This window comes from Schistocerca cancellata, chromosome 2 (genome assembly GCF_023864275.1).
Source record: "Schistocerca cancellata isolate TAMUIC-IGC-003103 chromosome 2, iqSchCanc2.1, whole genome shotgun sequence".
NCBI lineage: Eukaryota > Metazoa > Arthropoda > Insecta > Orthoptera > Acrididae > Schistocerca > Schistocerca cancellata.
Window position 1 is genome coordinate 864657393 of NC_064627.1, and position 21557 is coordinate 864678949.

The window sequence follows — 21557 nt, forward strand, 5'->3', positions numbered from 1 at the left end:
TTCTCGACGTTTTCTATTGCAGGTGATGTTAACATGGTTAATGAACCAGATACAAACCAACCACTTTCAGATGTAACAAACACTATTGCAGTAGTGGCTTCGTCTGTTGAACAAATAAGGAAGGCTGTTTTGAATGATCTGCCAAGAGTGAGAGTGAGTTGTAATCTTCATATGTTATTTATTATTTTTTGTAGGGTGGCCAGTATTATAATTTTGATTAATAGTTTATACAGATAATACACAGAAAACACTGTTTTCTTTCCACAAGAAAAACAGTCCTTTACTTCTAAAATTTGCTCTCAAATGCTAAAGGAAAAAAATTGACTGCAAAATCAGTAATACATACAAACTAGTCAAATACTGGCTGAGAATGGGGGAGTGAAGTGTATCAGTTTATGGGATGCAATGGAGAGGGACTGTGTAAGTTTTCTTCTCCACCCAGTATCATTTGCTCCAAATTTGACTTTCATCTGAACAATAGTTATGTTATTAATTTATCTGAAAATGTATAGCAAGAAATAAATGTTGGATAGAGGTTTTTGCCAAAAGGAGAAAATCCTAGGACACTCGTATTCATGACTGTGTATACATTTCATGTATAATGTTTTACATAACAAAGGATTTTGACAGAGACTGAACAGCATTGCTATTTGCAAGCCTTAACCTTCATAGTTTACGTCCCAGGAGCTGAATTTGACAGTTACAGATACAGGAATAGTCTTTAATAACTGAAAATATGTAAGAACTTATAGCTTTGTTTGTGAAAGTGTGTGTCAGTCAGTTTTAAACTCGTGCATAGAATTTAATATTTCTATTATGTTTTGCCATAAACACTTGACTTTCAACAGTAGTGTATCACCTGTTCTTTACTTAGTCATCTCTTCTCTCTGTCTTAGTTTAGTTATCTATTTTATCACAATTTTGTTTTACCGCTACAGTCACAGGTTCGAATCCTGCCTCGGGCATGGATGTGTGTGATGTCCTTAGGTTAGTTAGGTTTAATTAGTTCTAAGTTCTAGGGGACTGATGACCTCAGAAGTTAAGTCCCATAGTGCTCAGAGCCATTTTTGAACAATTTTGTTTTGTCATTTCTTTGTCTGTCTGTTGATTACAAATTTTGCAGTTGATTTTAAATTAACTCCCCGATGACCTACACACTTGAAATTTTAAACATAGCTCAGAACTGGATGACAGTGCAATGTTAACTCATTTTCTCATTGGTCTGTTCAATTGGGGTTTGGGTGAGGGTCAAAAATTTTAGGAACACCTAACATCTAGGCTGCCTACAGGATTGACATGTAGTGCATGTTTTTCAGGGACATATACGCGGTTGAACACAGTTGGGTGGAGAGGTGCTAGGAGGAGATGGATACTAAGAGGGGAAAGGTTGAGATGGACAGAAACTGGGGGAGAAAGAAATGGGCAAAGAGAGAGGGCAAGGAGATGGACAGAAGGGGTTGGAGAGGAGAGGAGAGGAGAGGAGATCTCAGAGGTGTGAAGGAGGAGGAGGAGGAGGAGGAGGAGGAGGAGGAGGAGGTGGTGGTGGTGGTGGTGGTGGTGGTGGTGGTGGTGGCTGCAGTATATGTGACATATATCTACATCTACATCTACATTCATACTCCGCAAGCCACCCAGTGGTGTGTGGCGGAGGGCACTTTATGTTCCACTGTCATTACCTTCCTTTTCTGTTCCAGTTACGTATGGTTCACGGGAAGAACGACTGTCTGAAAGCCTCCGTGCGCGCTCGAATCTCTCTAATTTTACATCTCCTTGGGAGGTATAAGTAGGGGGAAGCAATATATTCGATACTTCATCCAGAAACACACCCTTCGAAACCTGGCTCTTGTGGAGTCTGCCACTTGAGTTTGTTAAACATCTCTGTAACGCTATCACACTTACCAAATAACCCTGTGACAAAACGCGCCGCTCTTCTTTGGATCTTCTCTATCTCCTCCGTCAACCCGATCTGGTACGGATCCCACACTGATGAGCAATACTCAAGTATAGGTCGAACGAGTGTTTTGTAAGCATCCTCCTTTGTTGATGGACTACATTTTCTAAGGACTCTCCCAATGAATCTCAACCTGGTACCCGCCTTACCAACAATTAATTTTATATGATCATTCCACTTCAAATCGTTTCGCACGCATACCCCCAGATATTTTACAGAAGTAACTGCTACCAGTGTTTATTCCGCTATCATATAATTGTACAATAAAGGATCCTTCTTTCTATGTATTCGCAATACATTACATTTATCTATGTTAAGGGTCAGTTGCCACTCCCTGCAACAAGTGCCTATCCGCTGCTGATCTTCCTGCATTTCGCTACAATTTTCTAATGCTGCAACTTCTCTGTATACTACAGCATCATCCGCGAAAAACCACATGGAACTTCCGACACTATCTACTAGGTCATGTACAAGGGCAAGGCCATGGGCATAAAGCTAGTATTTAAAGAAATAAAAATCTTGTATAAAATGTAGCGTATGATCAGTTATACTTGGTTATGTATTTTATTTTACAGGAAAATAACAAACATAATGATATACTATTAGCAGGTAGGTATAACACTATTCAATATGTTATCAGGGGAAAAGATACAGAAATAAACCTGAAATTTAACTTGTCTCTCCTCATCAGTATGTTTAAAATCATTTGAGATATTTCATACACAAGACTAAAAAACACAGTTATATAAATAAAAACAATTTTTTTATGTAACACATTTTAAAATCTAACTGAAAAGTATAAAAAAGTTCTCCTAGCCCCAAATAGGTTCCTAACACCTTCAGGTAGTTCTGAAAATTTGTGATGGTATGTATAAAATTCTTGCAACAGTTATGTATTGAATTGAACCCATGTTTTTCATCATAAATCTTGAAGTATTTTCGTAACCACTGACAAGCACAATCTGAATTTTTCAGAACTATCTGCATGGGGTTATGAATTTGTATGGGACTAGGAGAAGTTATTTTATACTTTGTACTCACTGTAAAAATGTGTTACATTACACATTTTTTATTTTAAAAATTGTTTGTTATTTACTGATTTTATTCTCACCGAAATGAGAACAGTAGTGAATATACTGCCTTCTATTATTTATATGGGTTCATTAGATTATGAAGGGGATTGTCTCTGAGCCCAATAATGATTTAACACCAGATGTAGTAACACAGATCGAATACCTTTGTAAATCGTCAGCTTGTCATCTTGTGTGAAAGTAATCTCATTTCGTCATATTGTATGCTGCTTCCTCTCTCAATGTCTGTTGTCTACATTAAATGGTAACATTCTTGAGCAGGCTTTTTGCTGTGTGACTGATTTATTCAAACACTTAATTTTCATCATTGTTCTGCGATACATTGTTGATACTTTGTGCTCACGTAAGTGTTAGCATTTCCTTTGAATTTACTGTACTTTTAAAGAATAACCAAAGTTCTGTATCATGGTGCATTAACTGTTCATGCAATGCAGTTATTATTTTTAATTGCAGCATGCTGACCATTGTGCTGATTTATTTTTCAGTTGTCCAGCTGAGTAGAATTTAGAGATGCACAGAAGTGCATCTGAATAATAGTTTCCTTGTTTCACTTCTACTCCTTGTACATAGCCCTTTCTATTGAAAAATCTTGTTGTTGTCTTCAGTCCATGCTACTGTATCCTGTGCAAGCTTCATCATCTTCAAGTAACTACTGCAACCTACATGCTTCTGAATCTGCTTAGTATATTCATCTCTTGGTCTCCCTCTACGATTTTTACCCTACATGCTGCCTTCCAGTACTAAATTGGTGATCCTTTGATGCCTCGGAACACGTCCTACCAACCGATTCCTTTTTCTAGTCAAGCTGTCCCATAAATTCTGCTTCTCCCCAATTGTATTCAGTATTTCCTAATTAGTTACGTGCTCTACCCATCTAATCTTCAGCATTCTTCTGTAGCACTACATTTTGAAAGCTTCTATTTTCTTCTTGTTTACACTGTTTATCGTCCATGTTTCACTTCCAAATGTGGCTACACTCCATACAAATACTTTCAGAAGACTTCCTGACAATTAAACCTATACTAGATGTTAACAAATTCCTCTTCTTCGGAAATGCTTTCCTTACCATTGCCATTCTATATTTTATATCTTCTCTACTTTGACTATCATCAGTTATTTTGCTCCCCAAATAGCAAAACTCCTTTACTACTTTGTGTCTCATTTCCTAATCTAATTCCCTCAGCATCACCTGATTTAATTCAACTACATTCCATTATCTTAGTTTTGCTTTTGTTGATGTTCATCTTGCATTCTCCTTTCAAGACACTGTCCACTCCATTCAACTGCTCTTCCGGGTCCTTTGCTGTCTCTGACAGAATTACAATGTCATTGGCGAACCTCATAGTTTTTAATTCTTCTCCCTGGATTTTAATACCTACTCCAAATTTTTCTTTTTTTTCCCTTTACTGCTTGCTCAATATACTATTTGAATAACATTGGTGATAGGCTACAACCCTGTCTCACTCCCTTCCCAACCACTACTTCCCTTTCATGCCCCTTGGCTCTTGTAACTGCCATCTGGTTTCTGTACAAATTGTAAATACTTACTTGCTCCCTGTATCTGACCCTGCCACCCTCAGAATTAGAAAGAGTATTCCAGTCAACACTGTCAAATGCTTTCTCTAAGTCTACAAATGCTTGAAATGTAGGTTTGCCTTTCCTTAACCTAGCTTCTAGCTAAGTCAAGTCGTAGGGTCAGTATTGCCTCTGGTGTTCCAACATTTCTATGGAACCCAAACTGATCTTCCCCGAGGTCAGCTTCTACCAGTTTTTCCATTCATTTGTAAAGAATTCATGTTAGTATTTTGCAACTGTGACTTATTAAACTGATAGTTCAGTAATTTTCACATCTGTCAACACCTGCTTTGTTTGGAATTGGGATTATTATATTATTCTTGTAGTCTGAGGGTATTTCGCTTGTCTCATACATCTTGCTCACCAGATGCAGAGTTTTGTCAGAGCTAGGTCTCCCAAGGCTGTCAGTAGTTTTAATGGAATGTTGTCTACTCCTGGGGCCTTGTTTTGACTTAGGTCTTTCAGTGCTCTGTCAAATTCTTCACGCAGTATCGTATCTCCCATTTCGTCTTCATCTACACCCTCTTCCATTTCCATAATGTTGCCTTCAAGTACATTGGTCTTGTATAGACCCTCTAAATACTCCTTCCACTTTCCTGCTTTCCTTTCTTTGCTTAGAATTGGTTTTCCATCTGAGCTCTTGATATTCATACAAGTGGTTCTCTTTTCTCCTTACACCTAGTTATATATGCCTGTACTTCCTTGCATTTGTCCTGTAGCCAACCCTGCATAGCCATTTTGCACTTCCAGTTGATCTCATTTTTGAGACATTTGTATTCCTTTTCACCTGCTTCATTTGCTGCATTTTTATATTTTCTCCTATCATGATTTAAGTTCAATATCTCTTCTGTTACCCAAGGATTTCTACTAGTCCTCATCTTTTTAGCTACTTGGTCCTGTGCTGCCTTTACTATTTCACCTCTCAAAGCAACCCGTTCTTCTTCTACCATATTTTTTTCTCCCGTTCTTGTCAATCAGTCCTAATGCTCTCTCTGAAACTCTCTACAACCTCTGGTTCTTTCAGTTTATTCAGGTCTCATCTCCTTGAATTCCTGTCTTTTTGCAGTTTCTTCTGTTTTAATCTGCAGTTCATGACCAATAGATTGTGGTCAGTGTCCATATCTGCCCCTGTAAATGTCTCATAATTTAAAACCTGGTTCCTAAATCTCTGTCTTGCCATTATATAACCTCTCTGAAGCCTTCCACTGCCTCCAGGCCTCTTCCACGTATATAACCTTCTACCATGATTCTTAAATTAAGTGTTAGCTGTGATTAAATTATGGTCTGTGCAAAATTCTACGAGGTGGCTTTCTCTTTCATTCTTTACCTCCATTCCATATTCATCTACTACTTTTCCTTATCTTCCTTTTTCTACTATCGAATTCCATTCCCTCGTGACTATTAAATTTTTGTCTCCCTTTGCGATTTGAATAATTTCTTTTATCTCATCATACATTTCTTCAATCTCGTCATCTAGACAAATGTAATGTATTGCGAATACATAGAAAGAAGGATCCTTTATTGTATGATTATATGATAGCGGAACAAACACTGGTAGCAGTTACTTCTGTAAAATATCTGGGAGTATGCGTGTGGAACGATTTGAAGTGGAATGATCATATAAAATTAATTGTTGGTAAGGCGGGTACCAGGTTGAGATTCATTGGGAGAGTCCTTAGAAAATGTAGTCCATCAACAAAGGAGGTGGCTTACAAAACACTCGTTCGACCTATACTTGAGTATTGCTCATCAGTGTGGGATCCGTACCAGATCGGGTTGACGGAGGAGATAGAGAAGATCCAAAGAAGAGCGGCGCGTTTCGTCACAGGGATATTTGGTAACCGTGATAGCGTTACGGAGATGTTTAACAAACTCAAGTGGCAGACTCTGCAAGAGAGGCGCTCTGCATCGCGGTGTAGCTTGCTCGCCAGGTTTCGAGAGGGTGCGTTTCTGGATGAGGTATCGAATATATTGCTTCCCCCTACTTATACCTCCCGAGGAGATCACGAATGTAAAATTAGAGAGATTAGAGCGCGCACAGAGGCTTTCAGACAGTTGTTTTTCCCGTGAACCATACGCGACTGGAACAGGAAAGGGAGATAATGACAGTGGCACATAAAGTGCCCTCCGCCACACACCGTTGGGTGGCTTGCGGAGTATAAATGTAAATGTAAATCATCTGTGGAGCTAGTTGGCATATAAACTTGTACTCTTGTGGTAGGCATGGGCTTCGTGTCCATTTTGGCTCTATAATAATGCAATCACTACACTGTTCATAGTAGCTTACCTGTGCTCCTATTTTTTATTCATTATTAAACCTGCTCGTGCATTACTCCTATTTGATTTTGTATTTATAACCCTGTATTCTTTGGACCAGAAGTCTTGTTCCTCCTGCCACCGAACTTCACTAATTCCCACAATATCTAACTTTAACCTATCTTTTTCCCTTTTTAAATTTTCTAACCTACCTACCAATTAAGGGATCTGACATTCCATGCTCCGATCCTTAGAACGCCAATTCGTTTCTCCTGATAACCACGACGTCCTGAGTAGTCCCCTCCTGGAGATCGGAAAGTGGGACTATTTTACCTCCAGAATATTTTACTCAAGAGGACGCCATCATTATTTAAGCATACAATAAATCTGCATGTCGTTGGAAAAATTTGAGCTGTAGTTTTCCCTTGCATAAGGCCAGATCAGTCAATCGTCCTGGCTGTTTGACCCTGCAACTACTGTAAAGGCTGTTGCCCCTCTTTAGGAACCACACATTTGTCTGGCCTCTCAACAGACACCCTTCTGTTGTGGTTGCACCTACAGTATGGCTATCTGTATTGCTGAGGCACAGAAGCCTCCTCATCAGTGGCAAGGCCTAAAGTTCATGGGCAGCGGGGAGGGGGGGGGGGGGGAGGGTTGAAATGTATGTATCTTGTCTGTTTGTTGTGCCTCAGTACAGACTTTCCTGGTTGGAATCCATTCGCGGTCATGCCATTGATCAGTCTCATTCTTTGTCTCCCTCTTCTCGTTGTACCTTCAGTCTTTCCCAGCCTTAACATGTTTTCCAGAAAATCATGTCTTCTCATAATATGTCGAAAGTAGGTCAGTTCTTTTTACAGTATCGGGCCTTCCAAGAATCAATCTGGTTTTATTTGCTGTAATAGTGACCTATTTGTTTCCTTATTTCCTTGGAACTGCCAGGATAGCAGTGTACATTAGTGTGCCTCTTCTGGGATTCAAGGAGATGCACTGGTTCTGGATCAGATACATCCAATGGATAAACAATGTTGGCCAGTGCACCGGACAGTCCGGATATTCTTTTTAGGTAGTTTCCTGCATTCAGCTAGCTGAATACTGGGCTGGTAGTGACATCTCACCTCAGTTACATGATGCGCAAATACTTCAAAAATGTTCTTTCACTTTTACATGTGATAACACTATACAGACACATGGGTTTTACAAATTTTGTCTGGGTGGGAGGGAAAGTGTTGGGACAGGGAGGGCATCTGGCTACCCTACCACTAATATTGTCAAATCCAGATTAACATGCCGACACCACTAAGATACAGGATAAGGCCAGGAAAAACAAGATGACCTCACTTCTTTGGAGAGTTCACTTTTTCAGAAGCTATACACCAGTAGTGTGCTGGATAGCCAGATGCATGCTGTATGACTGTGACAACCTTACCAAATTGCAAGATGGCAATGCTCTAATTTACATAACCAAATCTGTTAGCCTGTGGTTTGATGGACATATGAGAGAGCTATACACGTTTCTGTTTCTGGAGCCTAGTTGGTATTGTGGTAACCCTGTTGGCTTATTGCTGTCACATGTAGGCCTACTATATTTGAGACAATGTATGAAGATCCCTGACAGATTTCAGCTGCAAAGCACTAACGGCTGCAGGTGAATACAATAGGTGTCTACAGAGCTGTAACAACACTGAGGTGTTGCCATGGAGATGTTTACAAAATCACAATATGTTACTGGTTGATGTAGGCCTGTGAAGCTGCCACACCCAGCCCACTGCAACTGTCAGGGATCAGCTTATGCTGACTCAATTATAGATTGTGGTTTGAGCCTAGATGTTTACACTTCTTGTAATATTTGTTTGGACTCTTAAATTTCACGAAGTAATAGTCGTAGTCTTCAGTTCAAAGACTGATTTGATGCATGTCTCCACACTACTCTGTCCTGCGTCATCTCCTAAATAACTACTGCAACTACATCCATTTGAACCTGCTTATGGTATTCATGCTTAGGTCTCTCTTTACAATTTTCATTATGTATAGAGATATCTAGAAGCCGCGTAAAAATTGGCCACCACTATTTCTTTCCTCTTACACTCATTCTATATAACGCTACATTTTCATCCATTCAGTCAGTTCCTCCCATATTTTTGTTGTATTCTCCAATTACATTAGGTTGAGGTACAACTATTGTTTTCTTCTTTTGTCTAGAGTATTGGGCAACGGTGCTGACTGGACTGATACCATGGCTTGTGGGAGCAGTTGTTACTGTAGAATTATCTAGCCATCTGGCAATGATTATTCCACTTTCCTTGCTGCTCTTGTAATCAAAATCTCTCTTATTCCTTTTGGACATAGCGTTAGAAGGTATGAGATGACACTCTTTAGGCAGACAATTTTCACGAATAGTTCCAGTTGCACCAAAACCTCGTTGCTTCAGGTAAATAAACAATGTTTGTGATGTAAACAGGTTGTCAAAATAAAATCTGTAGGGAAGATGTTTGTTCTTTTCAGGAAGAGAATTGATCATTTGAATCAAAGGAGCAGCACATTTTCCAAATGATTTCTCATATTTTTCATTCCTCTGAGGATCAGCTCCTTGGTACATTTGAAAGTCCACTAGATAACCCATGGTTGTGTTTAGACACGATGCTTTGTACCCAAATCTAATGGGCTTACCTTTCAGAAACTGTTTACATCCATGTCTACCAAAATACTTTATCGTCCTCTCATCATAAGACAAATCTTGCTTAGGCTGAAAGTGGAGAGCAAACTTTTTTCTTAGCATATTTATTAATGGACAAAGTTTCCACATTCTATCATTAGCATCTATTTTTGTGTTGTCACACGAGTGAATGAATCTCATAATTGTTTCAAATCTGTTCCTTCTCATCGTGCTGTGGACCATTTCATTTCTCATGTCCAATCCAGAATCCAGTAATATCTTCTGCTAGGTAAAGGATTATAGCCAGAAAGAATTAGAATTCCTAGAAAACCTTTTATCTCTTCATATGTTATTTTTGGATCTGAGCAGTTCTTGAACAAAGCGTACTTTGTCGATTCAGTGAGAAGAAATTCAATTACTTCATCGTTCCAAAATAATTCGAAGCACTGAACTGGAGACAAGTTTCTGTGTTTACTATAATCACTCTCAGGAAATACAGAACTAACACTACGCAGATCGTCTTTTTTCCAATCTCTGATTACAGTTTTTAAGATCTGTGACTTTTCCTGTTCATCTAGTTTGTCATCAGAAGAGAAATTAATCTCAGGTTCACTACCGAACCTGTTTTTACTTGCTAAAACCACTTCTGCAACAGCCTGGAGTTGCCTTGGTCCAAAATTATCGACGTTTCCTCCCCCATCTTCTTCCACAGAATCTTCACCCAAATCCACATTAGCTTCAGGAGGTTCAATAAATATATCTGTTGCATCTTCTTCCTCCCCTTCAAGAATAGCCAGGATCTCATGGAGAGATAGACTTCTAAAGAGAACGAATCGTTATTTTCTCTGTTTTGCCTAGCGTGACATATATGCAACACAACATTAAAACTGTATTCATTAAAACTGTATTTGGAGCCAAAAAAATAAGAATTGCATTTTGTAGATAACCATTAACATAAATTTCAGTACTTTTAACATTATAATAAACCATAATTTAAACAAATTGTATTATAATTTGCGATAAAAAATGATACTTACTTCCTATTCCAAGACATAATCTCATTCTGAAAAGTCTTCCGTACTTGAAGCACCAGACACTGACCACTTAATGCTTGCAACTGACTGAAACCTACCTAAACATGAACAACAAAGCCTCCTTATCTGAAAGCCATACAACAATAGCCACTCCAAACACACATTGTTGCCGACGAGAGAAAACAATGACAGGCTGTTCCGTGACATATATGTTACACTAGGCAGAAATGGGTTAAACTGACAGTTTACGGGAAGGAAAGTTACTACTCGCCATTGCATTGGAGATGCTAAGTTGCAGATAGACATAAAAAAAAGGCTCTCACAATTAAAGCTTTCAGCCATTAAGGCCATTGACAACAATAGACACCCCCCCCCCCCCCCCCACACACACACACACACACACACACACACACACACACACACACACACACAGACTGTAGTCTTACGCAACTGAAACCACACTGCGAGCAGCAGCACCAGTGCATGATGGGAGTGGTAACTGGGTGGGGGTAAGGAGGCGGCTAGGGTGGGGAGGGGTGGGGATATTATGGTGGGGGTGACAAACAGTGAAGTGCTACAGTTTAGGCGGAGGGCAGGGGACAGGTGGGGTGAATGTAGCGGAAAAGGAGAGAAACAAAAAGACTGCTGAGTGTGGTGGTGGGATGACGGCTGTGTAGTGCTGGAATGGGAACATGAAAGGGGCTGGATGGGTGAGGACAGTGACTAATGAAGGTTGAGGCCAGAAAGGTTATGGGAACATAGGATGTGTTGCAGGGAAAGTTCCCAGCTGTGCAATTCAGACAAACTGGAGTTGGTGGGAAGGATCCATATGGCAGATCCCTCAACATGCAAACTGACCTTACATCCACAGAAAGAACTGCAGTCTACCATCTAAAAACTAATCCCAACCTTATAATTGTACCTGCAGACAAAGGCTCCATCACTGTTATTTTGAACTGCAAGGATTACCTGGCAGAAGGACTCCACCAGATTTCAGATACTTCCACCTACGAACCTTGCCACATTGACCCCCTTTTCCAGCTGGAGTAGTTTTGTCATTTCTGGCTCTCTCATATATCTTAATGATTATGAGGCAATGTCTTCTACTGCAGGGGCCTTGTCACCTCTTAGGTCTTTCAGTGTTCCATCAGATTCTTCTAAAAGTATCATATTTCCTATCTTATTTTCACTTACTCCCATTCCCCATTCTATTGTATTATCATGAAGTTTGTTTCCCCAGCATAGACCCTCTGTATATTCCTTTCATCTTTTCCTTCTTTGCTTAGTGCACGTTTGACATCTGAGATCATAATATTCATACAGGTGCTTCTCTTTTCTCTAAATGTCTCTTTATTTTCCTGTGGGCTACATCTGTCTTTCACCTAAACCACTGCATTGGTCCACTAGCAATTCCTGCTTAGCCACTTAGCCATTTTGCACTTCCTGTCAGTTTTCTTTTTTAGACATGTATATCCCTTTTTGCCTGCTTCATTTGTTGCAATTTTATATTTTCTGCTTTTATCAATTAAATTCAGTATCTCCTTTGTTATCCAAGAATTTCTATTAGGCCTTGTCATTTTACTTTCACAAAAAGTGGTGCCTAATAGCTTCAAAGACCATGAGGAGAACCGAATATTGTGGGAAAGAATAAAAGAACTTGACTGTCTCTGAAAAGGATTAGCTAGAAGTAACCAGCCTTTATCACTTGTCAGCAATTTAGCAATTGTTAAGTGACTGTTCCTGTACATCCAACTCTTGCAGCCCTTTGTCCTTAGCATTTTGATGCTGTAGACAGAGTTGTGGCTGTGACTGGTGCACTTCTGAGACTCATTTGTTGTAAAGAAGCTCCACCGGGTAAGTTGAGTTCCCCTACGGTTACTGAACAAAATTGTTTTCTGAGTATGCAGATAATCTCAGTGGATTACAGTGCACTGCAATCTGCTGAAATGTTTGTAATAGACATGGAGGAGGTCAAGCCAACACTAAATAGTGGGGAAAAAGTATACACTAATTTGTTAAGAGTTTTATGGCAGCACTGCACTTAACCTGCACTTAACCTGTACTCAGTGAAGAAATGACATCAGTCTTGTCATTCTCTCGTGATCTTCGACTTTTCCTGACGTTAGTAACGGATAGCAAACTAGTACTGCTTCTCGCCTGTTATAACTCCACTCAACTTACCCTGAGTCACTTACATTTCTCTGTTCATGGTTGAATCTTGATGTTGTTAACTCTAAAATAAATGGACAGCTCAGAATTGTAGACAGCAGGAGAGAGAATGCCAGATGTTTGTATACATACCAAGTGTTCTGAGCTTGCAGTGTACAATTACTGAGCAAACTATAACTCTTCATGTAACCACTACTGCTGAAAATTTTCTTGCAGTCATTGTTTAGAGCTTGTCACATATTTAAGTTCAGTTTCTGCTATAGAGTTAGCACTTCATATTTACTTTCTACTGGCCTGCTGTTGTAATGTCACTACTGTACCAGCCCTACAGGGTGATGGGAAGCATTCCATTTTATTCTGTGATGTAGTCTGTTAAATTTATTTTTCATCTGTGCGTTAATTAAAAATTCAATTCTACGAGAGGATTTTTGAAATTTTTGAAAACATAGTCAGCGATCTTAAAAGTAGTTCAAAGTAAAATTTAAAACAGTCTTGATCGCAATCTTGTTAAAATATTTTTTATTGGAGTGAGTGACCGGTTTCGACTCTGTGGAAGTCCTCTTCAGACTCCAGAGCGGTGGATGTACACTGCTAGATGAGTTCCGTCGACTCTCAACGCTCGTGTAACTGCTTCAATAAGTAAGTTATGCATGTCATCCCAAACCAAGACCGTTACACAACAAGAGTGGTGCATTGTCAGAAGAGAGTACGTGTTCTGTTTCCTCCAACACAGTTACACTGTGGTATAGACAACAGCTGCATCACAGTGGGGAATGAAATAGTGTGGTAACTGAAAATGTTCTCCATAGTGGAATTATGCGGGACAGTAGGATTCTTGTGGACGAAACATCTGTTGTACACAGATTCACTGTGAAATTCTGGCAATATATGGACCAGATGTGATGTTACATCCAGCTGTAGTGAAATGGTGCCGACAGACAATAATATCCAGGCAGTCGAGGAACTGACTTGGTGCAATCACAGATTGTCTGATGATGAGGACATTCATGTAGCGCTTTTCAAATAGCTCTTGACTATGGAGTGGATTTCTATCTTCACGGAATTGAACAATTGACAGAACTTTCGATCATTGTGTACAGATGCTTGGTGACAATGTAAAAAATTAGTGTTTAGTATCTGTGGCACTTTGAAGTGTAGTTTACCATTCAGTAAAAGTTACTTGGCCTGCCATTATAATGTGTAACTTAACTTTATGAAATTGTCTCATAAGTTTCCTATTGCACAGAAATCTTCAATGACATGCCATTTAAGTGTTGTATACTCAATAACTTTCAGTTTTATGAAAAAAGAAGCTGATACACAGGTTTAATCAAGTGTGCTTGTTATCTGTTCCTCTCCAGTGTTCCAAGAAATGTTGGCATTCAACTAGATTATTATTACAATTAGCAATCATTCTTTCAAGTCAATGATAGTTAGCTGATGATGTTGCTGCAGGCAAGCTGCACCAAATAAGATGGAGAAAGGGTAAAGCATAGTTGGCCTCAAGAAATGGCCAATCACTTTTCAGAAACCCTTACTTTTGAATATTCAACGGACAATAATTTGGCAGAGTTAAGATTTGCTGTATCTTATAAACATTGGTAATGCCTTGAAATGACTAAATGCGTCAAAACATCTGAGGACTCTGTCCAGATAAGCAGGATTGAAACAATGTCTTTGTGGCCTGTGTAGTAAATTTCACGATGAGACTATACACCGACCAAAGCAAAAGTGAAAACACAGTTGAAATATTCAGTCTAATGCTCTGCATTTTATCTACAAATTGCATAACTATTTGGAATTGGGAGGGTGTTCTTCATTTACAGGTAGCACAGTTGGGGTTCTCTGGGCAATTCGTGATTATTATTTGCAGTGATTGCTCTCATTTTTCTCTTCCATTTGCCTCTTTTCTCCAAGTATACTTACCTTTTTTATCATAGGGCTGTCTTAGGATCCACTGATGTGTACAAATTGAAGGAAGTTTTGTTGAGAAGAGATGAAGGAAACACTTAGGAGGGCTAGGACTGTGATAGTTTCTTAAAAATTTGTGGGCGAGTCTTATACAATTAGAAATAAATATGGGAGGAGAAGCACAGATGATGACACGCTGAAATGATGTATAACAATAATTGGAGAGACTGTCACTAGTCACTGGTGAAGGAAGACAACCTAGTCTCATAAGGGTTTGGACATAAAAGATTGCTTATGACCTAGTGGCAATATGGGCCACTTAGTGAATGTTTTCTGAAATTAATATATTATGTCTCTTCTCTTGTCATTTCAAGGTTTTACGTGACGTTATTCACAGCAACACTGTTTCCTTTTGGAAAACTGCCTGTACAGATGGTTTTGATATTATTGACGGTATAGAAACAGGGGAAAGGCAAGTAATGAACTTGCCACAAGAGTACCCTCTGAGTATTTGTTCTGACAATAACAAAGAAAAAGTTATAATGACTAATCTGTTTTTAATGCTGATGCTTATAAATGTTTGTCTGCCTCCATAGCTGAGTGTACATTGTAGATGGCTACCACGTGGAGGATCTGGTGCTATTTCTGGTGCTGCCAAGGATTTTTCTGTAGTGTGCCTCATGATACCAGTTTAGGATCTACTTGATTGTGTAGTAGCTGCTCCACGGTCTGGAAAGTCACCAAAATGGTCAAAGAGCAGTGTGCTCACCAGATGCCCTTCCATACTGCATGACACTGCAATGTAGGGGATGACACAGTTCCGAGTCAAAATCCCTTGGCCTTCATGGCTTGGATGAGAAACTCATGGTGTTACATAACACCTTGAATTCCTTGTCCAGGCTGTGAAGGCCGAAGGGAGTCGACTGGCTGCTGTGTCATCATCTGCCTTGTGGTATCGTGTGGTTTGGAGGGGTACATAGTTAGCTCACACACAAATTGGAAAGATAACTGGATTAGAATTTTTGATGCCTGTGTTTACCACAGGCCAATAAAATTTAAGACAGTCATGAGCATAATAGGTATGATGGACAGTTGGTTTGACAGGTTATTAGTAGTTTAGGGAAGGATAAAGCCTTTTGTCATGCTTGCCTAAGCCCATGGCTTTTTTTGTGTCACAGGGTTTGAAAAATCTGGGAAATACTTGCTTCTTCAATGCTGTCCTGCAGTGCCTAGCTCAAACACCCTTCTTGCTGCCCGTTCTGGAGGAAATGAAAGAAGCAGGTGCGAAATTTCAGCTACCAGGGGGTGCCCACCCACTGCTGGAAAATGAAGAAAAATTGGTAAGAAATTGTGTAGTATTCATTATTAATTTAATGATGCCATATTTTGTATTCTCAATATTTAGTCTCAGATGGATTGTACAATTAAGCCCCCATTGGTCATCCTATTTTTTCAGGAGTTAATATGACTTTAACATGTGACAGTGCTTTGGGAATCCAAGGGAAGAAAAAAGGCCCCATTGAACCCTTAATCAAATTCCATTTTTGTTGCAAGGTTTGGTTGGAGAAGTTTGCTCTGATGTTTATGGAGCATCATTGTGCTGCTTAAATCAGTGTTTAGATTGTGGTAGCTTTTCTTTATTTGCACTTAAATTTGTTACATATTCTGTCTTTGGAATATGATACATTTAGTTTAATAGAAGATTACAAATAAACAAATACTGTGTGTGTGTTCCTTCTGGTTAGTTTTCGTTACTGTTTTGAAATAGCTCCAATTTTATCATTTGTAATTTTTAGTTGATTGCAATTCATATGGACAAGAATTTTCACAACTCTTTGGTTTGTTGTTGTCCAACCTTACAGTATTAGAATGCCACAGCTAACACTGTGGAACGACATTGATCTTACAGCCTACTCTTTTCTCTAGCCTCCACTGGAAGGTGATCTATGCAAGTGGCGGGAACTGACAGAGTTGCTGGTTGACATACTGCACCAGCTCCGGTCAGGCCGAGTTGAAATACTAGATCCCCGGCAGCTGCTAGATAAACTATCTCAGCGCTGTCCACAGTTTGCTGGCGGTGATCAGCATGATGCACATGAGTTACTCAGACACTTGCTTGAAGAAGTGCGCACCGAAGACCTTAAGGTGAGTGGGTTAGTGGGCTTTTTTTCTTTTTGATTATGTGCAAAGCGTGATAATTTTGGAATGCATTTGTGTCCATATGTAGAGAGATGGAATTTCAAATAATACGCATGTTTTCGTGCTCTTACAGAATTTAAATGAAGTTGTCCTTAATCTGAAAACTGCTTTCATTAAGCTCTGTACAAAAAATTTCTTTCCTTGCTTCCATTTATCCAGTATAACATTATAAATACTGGAAAAGTTGAGACTATAATTGCAGACTTTCCTTTGTAAAACAAAGTGAGCATAATATTTAGCTGCTCATCAGACGTTGATGTCTCCATTAGGTAGAAAATGCAACATGCTCGGAAAAGTGAGCATAAGGATTTAGCTGTTATGACAATAGTTGTATTAGATATAAAAAGCGACTGGAATAACACGAAAGTGTCCCTGTAAGAAAGGTAGCAGAAGTCTCTCACAGGTGTATAAATACCACATTTGAATTGAATTCCATGTCTACATTGAAGAAACAATCAAAATTGTTGAACACTGCTGGTAGATGGAGACAGCTGTGTTGTTGCACTTAGAGATACTGTTTCAAGACGAATGATTACGAAGTTACAAAGTGTAATAAGGCTTTCCCATTTATAACAAATGTCCCCAGGTGCTTCATTGCCAGCTAGTGGAAGTTTACAGAGTGAGTGTAATATCACAAATACAGGCATGGGTTTGGTGGTAGGAATTTGAGGAAGGCAGAACAGAAGTGTGAGACGAGGAAAGGTCAGGAGAATCAACTACGTCCAATTCTGATCATGTTGAAGGGCTAATTCACACTTATCATTGCAGTTGCACACAAACTCAACATCTCCATTAGCAGTGCAGTGGATATTATGCACAACATATTGGACTATCAGAAGATATATTCTCGCTGTATGGTGTGGCAACAATATACCATGGCAGCTCTCAGATGAGAATAATGCCAAGCAAATGGGGTTATCTTTCGTGCACTTTAATGCGGTATGAGGCAGATATTGATCCCTTCCTCTACTGTATTGTCATGGGTCGAAATGTGGCTCTCTTGATCACATGTATGAGCAGAATGGGCTATGTTTCATAGAGGTGCCTGTTTTGAAATTCGTGGTGATTTGTTAGAAACTTTCTAATCGCAAATAAGTTCAAAAATGTGCTTGACTTCTGAGCCATGAAGAAAGTTATGGCTCAGTCTTTTGGGACACACACTGTGTGCTGCTGTGATGGATTTGCTCATCCATGAAGGACTGTAAGTGCTGCAGGTTACTGATATGTGATAGAATGGTTACAGAAGACAGTTTGGAGAAAATGACTGGGATTGATTTTTAAAAGTGTTGTGTTGTTGCATGACAATGCCCAACACCACACTGTTTCATTTATGTTATTTGGTCCAGATTTCCATTGGGCTGTATTGTAACACCCTCTGTACAATATGGGTCTCTCACAAAGTAATTTTTGTCTCTTCAGTCTGTTAAAGAAGCACTTGTAGTCACTTTAGTACTGATTCTGAGGTTCAGCATGCTCTTGTTAAATGGGTTCTAGACCTGTAGCTTGATTTTTAAGCCAGTTTTGACAGGTTGGATTTCCAATGGAGCAAATACTTGCACAGCCACTGTGGCTGGGGAACAGTGATATCTTCCAATGCTTTAGCAATGTTGTGCATATTTTTTGTTTCCTGAATACATCCTTTCTCACTAACAGCTTGTTACTATACCTTTAGACACATCTTCATATCGGAGAATTAATTGAAGCATGTGTCCCGAGTAATACATTAGGCAAAGCAGTGGCCATGCTGCTGAGTAGTATGTAGAAAGCAGCTTTAGTGAATTCATAGTGATTGCTGGACAGCGATATTCAGCACATAGTGCTAATAAGGTAAGCTAGATTGTTTATCAAATAAGAAATAAAAAATAAGTGATCAGAGTAAAACTGGGCCCCTAGAAAGCAACTTCGGCAGAAATAATGATAATTTGAAGTTAGTGGCCACCAAATTCAATGATTACTTCATCACAGTGGCAGCAAACATTGCACCCACTAACAAACCCACAGTCTAAGGGCAGTGTCTGTGTTTAGTAATCAGAACATCCTCTGTCTCGGGTTTGAACTTTGCCACTTCTTAAATTTTGAACAAAAATCATCAATTACGGCTGAAGGCTTCCGGTAAAAAGATACCCTTGTTCTATGAATGGGCTTGTCAAAAAGGGTGGAAGAGCAGATAGAGGTTCAGTGCATTATCTTGCCCTTGGAATGGGAAACTGCCCCAAAGATGCATAAGAATCAGGAATGATCAAAGGTTGCAGAAGCCAATGGCATCCACTGCCTTAAAGAGACACAAAGTGTATCCACAGCACATGTGGCCTGTAATTGCAGAAGTGTCATGATGATCTCTCCATTGGCAAAAAGATTGTGGACTAGTCCCCCATTCGGATCTCTATAGGGAACTGCCAAAAGGGAAGTGACCATGAGAAAAAGATTGAATAACTGAAAAAAGAGTAACATTCTATAAGTCAGAGTGTAGAATGTCAGCAGTTTGAACATGGTAGGAAAGCTAAAAAATCTGAAAAGGGAAAGTTAGAGGCTCAATTTAGACATAGTGGGGATCAGTGAAGTGAAATGGAAAGAAAATAAGGCTGTCAGGTCAGACGAGTATAGGGTAATATAAACAGCAACAGAAAATGGTATAATGTGAGTGCAATTCATTGTGAATACGAAGGTAGGGTAGAGAGTCAGTGTTCTTACCATCAGAATTGACGGCAAATGAACACCAACAGCAATAGTTGAGATATATATGATGACTTAGCAAATTAAAGATGAAGAGATATGAGTATATGATGATATTGAGCAGGTAATTCAGTACATAAAGGGAGGTGAAAATCAAATAGCCTTGCTTGATTGGAATGCAGTTGTGGGGGAAGGAGTAGAAGAAAGGATGATGGGAGAATATGGGCTTGGAAGTAGGATGTAAAGACGAGAAAGACTAATTGAGTTCTGCAGTAAATATCAGTTAGTAATAGTGAGTATTCTGTTCAAGAATCACAAGAGGTGGTGGTATACATGGAAAAGGCTGGGACATACAGGAAGATTCCAATTAGATTACAACATGGTGAAGCAGGGATTCTGAAATCAGATTGGATTGTAAGGTGAATCCAGGAGCAGATGTAGACTCATATCGCAATTTAGTAATGATGAAGAGTAGGTTGAAGTTCAAGACACTAGCCAGGAAGAATCAGTACCCAAAGAAGAGTGATATGTAAGTACAAAGGAATGAAGAGAGGCTTGAAGTTCCCTGTGGCTGTATATATCATGATAATGAACAGCTCAGTAGGCATGTCAGTTGAAGAGGAATGGATATACCTAAAAAGGGCACTCAGTGAATTGGAAAGATAAACATAGGTCTAAGAATGGTAGCTGTGAAGAAACCACAGATGACACAAGAAATACTTCAGTTGATTGACGAAAGAGAAAAGTACAAAAATGTGCAGGGAAATTCCCCGTAATACAGAAATACAAATCACTTAGGAATGAAATAAAAACAGGAATTGCAGAGAAGCTAAGGTTAAAAGGCTGCATGAAAAATGTGAAGAAATTTGAAAAGAAATGATTGTTGGAAGGACTGACTCAACATACAGAAAAGTCGAAAGAACCTTTGATAAATTTTTTAAAAAAGCAGGGTGGTAACGTTGGGTGCAGTGGAAATTCCTCTGTTAACTGCAGAGGAGAGAGCACTTAGGTGGAAGAAGTACATTGAAGATGTTTGGGGGGTGGGGGAACTTGTCTAATTACATGGTAGAACAGCACACAGGAGTCAACAGGGAAGAGAGAGGGAATCTAGTATTAGCATCAGAATTTAAAAGAACTTTAGATGAGTTAAGATCAAATAAGGAAGAAGGGATAGATAACATCCCTTTGGAATTTTTAAAATCATTGGGGGAAGTGGCAACAAGACTATTCATGTTGGTGTGTAGAATACATGAGACTGGTATTACACCATCAGCCTTCCGGAATCATCATCCACACTATTCTGAAGATAGCAACAGTTGATAACAATAGTGCATCCGAGTTAGTGGGAAGAATAACCATATGGAAGACTGGAAAAGAAATTGAGGATCTTTAGATGACGAAAAGACTTGGCAGTGGAAAAGGTAGAGAGGTATATCTGATGAACTGCATAATGGAAGCAAGACTGTAGAAAAATAAAGACATGTTTGTAGAATTTTTCAACACTCAAAAAAGTGTTTGACAATTTAAAATGATGCAAGACATTCAAAATTCTGAGGAAAATAGGGATAAGCTATAAGGAAAGGGGAAAAATATACAATATGTACAAGAACCAAGAGGGAACATTAAGACTGGAAGACCAAAAACGAAGAGCCGGATTAAAAAGGGTGTAAGACAGGGCTGTCATCTTTTGCCTCTACTGTTCAATCTATACATCAAAAAGCAATGATTGGGGGGGGGGGGGGATGAAGAGTCTGATTAAAATTCAGTTGAAATGATATCACTGATAAGATTTGTTGATGCCATTGCTATCCTGAGTGAGAGTGAAGAATAATTACAGGGAATGCAGATTGAGAGTAAATCGTAAAGAGATGAAAGGAATGAAAACAAGCAGAAATTAGAACAGCAACAAATTTAACAAAAGAATTGGGGATCATGTAATAGACAATGTTAGGAATTCTGCTCTCTAGGCAACAAAACAACTCATGATGGACAGAGCAAGGAGAACATAAAAAACAGGTTGTTGTTGTTGTTGTTGTTGTTGTGGT

The 21557-nt window shown here is 39.2% G+C and overlaps 1 protein-coding gene across 5 annotated transcripts in view; it reads left to right on the forward strand.

Moving 5' to 3' along the window:
• LOC126162809 (ubiquitin carboxyl-terminal hydrolase 45) overlaps positions 1 to 21557 on the forward strand; it is a 161540-nt gene that overhangs the window by 60983 nt on the left and 79000 nt on the right. For all 5 annotated transcript variants that reach the window (XM_049919550.1, XM_049919549.1, XM_049919552.1 and 2 more), the window contains exons 6-8: positions 23 to 153; positions 15819 to 15980; positions 16567 to 16785. In XM_049919550.1, the coding sequence (XP_049775507.1) occupies positions 23 to 153; positions 15819 to 15980; positions 16567 to 16785 (512 nt within the window). The remainder of the gene's footprint in view (positions 1 to 22; positions 154 to 15818; positions 15981 to 16566; positions 16786 to 21557) is intronic.